The 1205-nt window shown below is 52.2% G+C and overlaps 1 protein-coding gene across 1 annotated transcript in view; it reads left to right on the top strand.

The window, feature by feature from the left end:
- SMCR8 (Smith-Magenis syndrome chromosome region, candidate 8) overlaps positions 1 to 1205 on the top strand; it is a gene marked incomplete at its 5' end in the record, with an annotated part of 6104 nt that overhangs the window by 1933 nt on the left and 2966 nt on the right. The window contains one exon of the mRNA XM_008947138.1: positions 8 to 331. Within this exon, the coding sequence (XP_008945386.1) occupies positions 8 to 331 (324 nt within the window). The remainder of the gene's footprint in view (positions 1 to 7; positions 332 to 1205) is intronic.

Below are 1205 nucleotides of genomic sequence, written 5' to 3' on the forward strand. Positions count from 1 at the left end.
ACATCAGCAGCGCCGCCTCCACCTGCTCGGAGCGGACGCCGTCCCCGGCTCGGCGCTGCCAGGGGGGTGACAGGCAGAGGAAGAGGGCTGGGCAGAACGCCCTGAGGTTCATCCGGCAGTACCCCTTTGCCCACCCTGCCATCTACTCCCTGCTCAGCGGCAGGACCCTGGTGGTGCTGGGTGAGGAGGAAGCCGTGGTCAAGAAGCTGGTGACGGCGCTTTCCATCTTCGTGCCCAACTGCGGCCCCTCCGCCAAGCCCGTGAAGCACTGGGTCACCTCCCCCCTGCACGTCGTCGACTTCCAGAGGTGGAAGCTGATCGGGCTCCAGAGGTGAGTCCAGGCTCTCTGTGCTTGAGCAGTGTGGAGGTGGGAGGTAGAAAAACCTCATCCCAAGTGAGAATTTGGGAGGGGAGCGGGTGCTCCGACTGCCCGCGCAGCAGCCCTGAACTCCTGCTTGAGGGATGTATCTGTGGAAGGTCTTTTGAAGGTCTTTATGAAGGTCTTTGTGTTTATGGAAGGTCTTTTAAGGGTCTTTATGAAGGTCTTTTAATGGTCTTTAGGAAGGTCTTTTAATGGTCTTTAGGAAGGTCTTTTAATGGTCTTTAGGAAGGTCTTTTAAGGCTCTTTATGAAGGTCTTTTAAGGCTCTTTATGAAGGTCTTTTAATGTTCTTTATGAAGGTCTTTTAATGCTCTTTGTAAAGGTCTTTGTGTTTACAGAAGGTCTTACTCTTTTTAAAGGTCTTTTCCAAGCTAAATGGTTCCGTGATTCCAAGGGGAGTAGATTTGTCTCTCTTTATAATATATTATTATGAAGGATTACATTTGTCTGCCTCCCTCACTCAAAGGTTAATTTTGAAAACATCTGCTGGGCACTTGCTGCCTGGTGCACACTAGTTATTTGGCCAGGAGGTTTCCCTCTGGTTTAGGTCTTCACCTGACAGAGCACAAAACAAAGAGGCTGCTTTCCTGACTGGTCTGATAACAGAGTGCTCCTGGGGTCCCTTCCATGGAGAAGTCCACCATGAGCCAGCAGTGTGCCCTTGGGGCCAGGAAGGGCAATGATATCTTGGAGCATGGCCAGCAGGTCGAGGGAGGTTCTCCTCCCCCTCTTCTCTGCCCTGGTGAGGCCACCTCTGGAGTACTGGGTCTGGTTCTGAGAGAGAGACAAGGAGCTACTGGAGAGAGTCCAGTGGAAGCTACCAA

The sequence above is a fragment of the Merops nubicus genome, unplaced genomic scaffold, assembly GCF_000691845.1.
Source record: "Merops nubicus isolate BGI_N331 unplaced genomic scaffold, ASM69184v1 scaffold6719, whole genome shotgun sequence".
Lineage (NCBI taxonomy): Eukaryota > Metazoa > Chordata > Aves > Coraciiformes > Meropidae > Merops > Merops nubicus.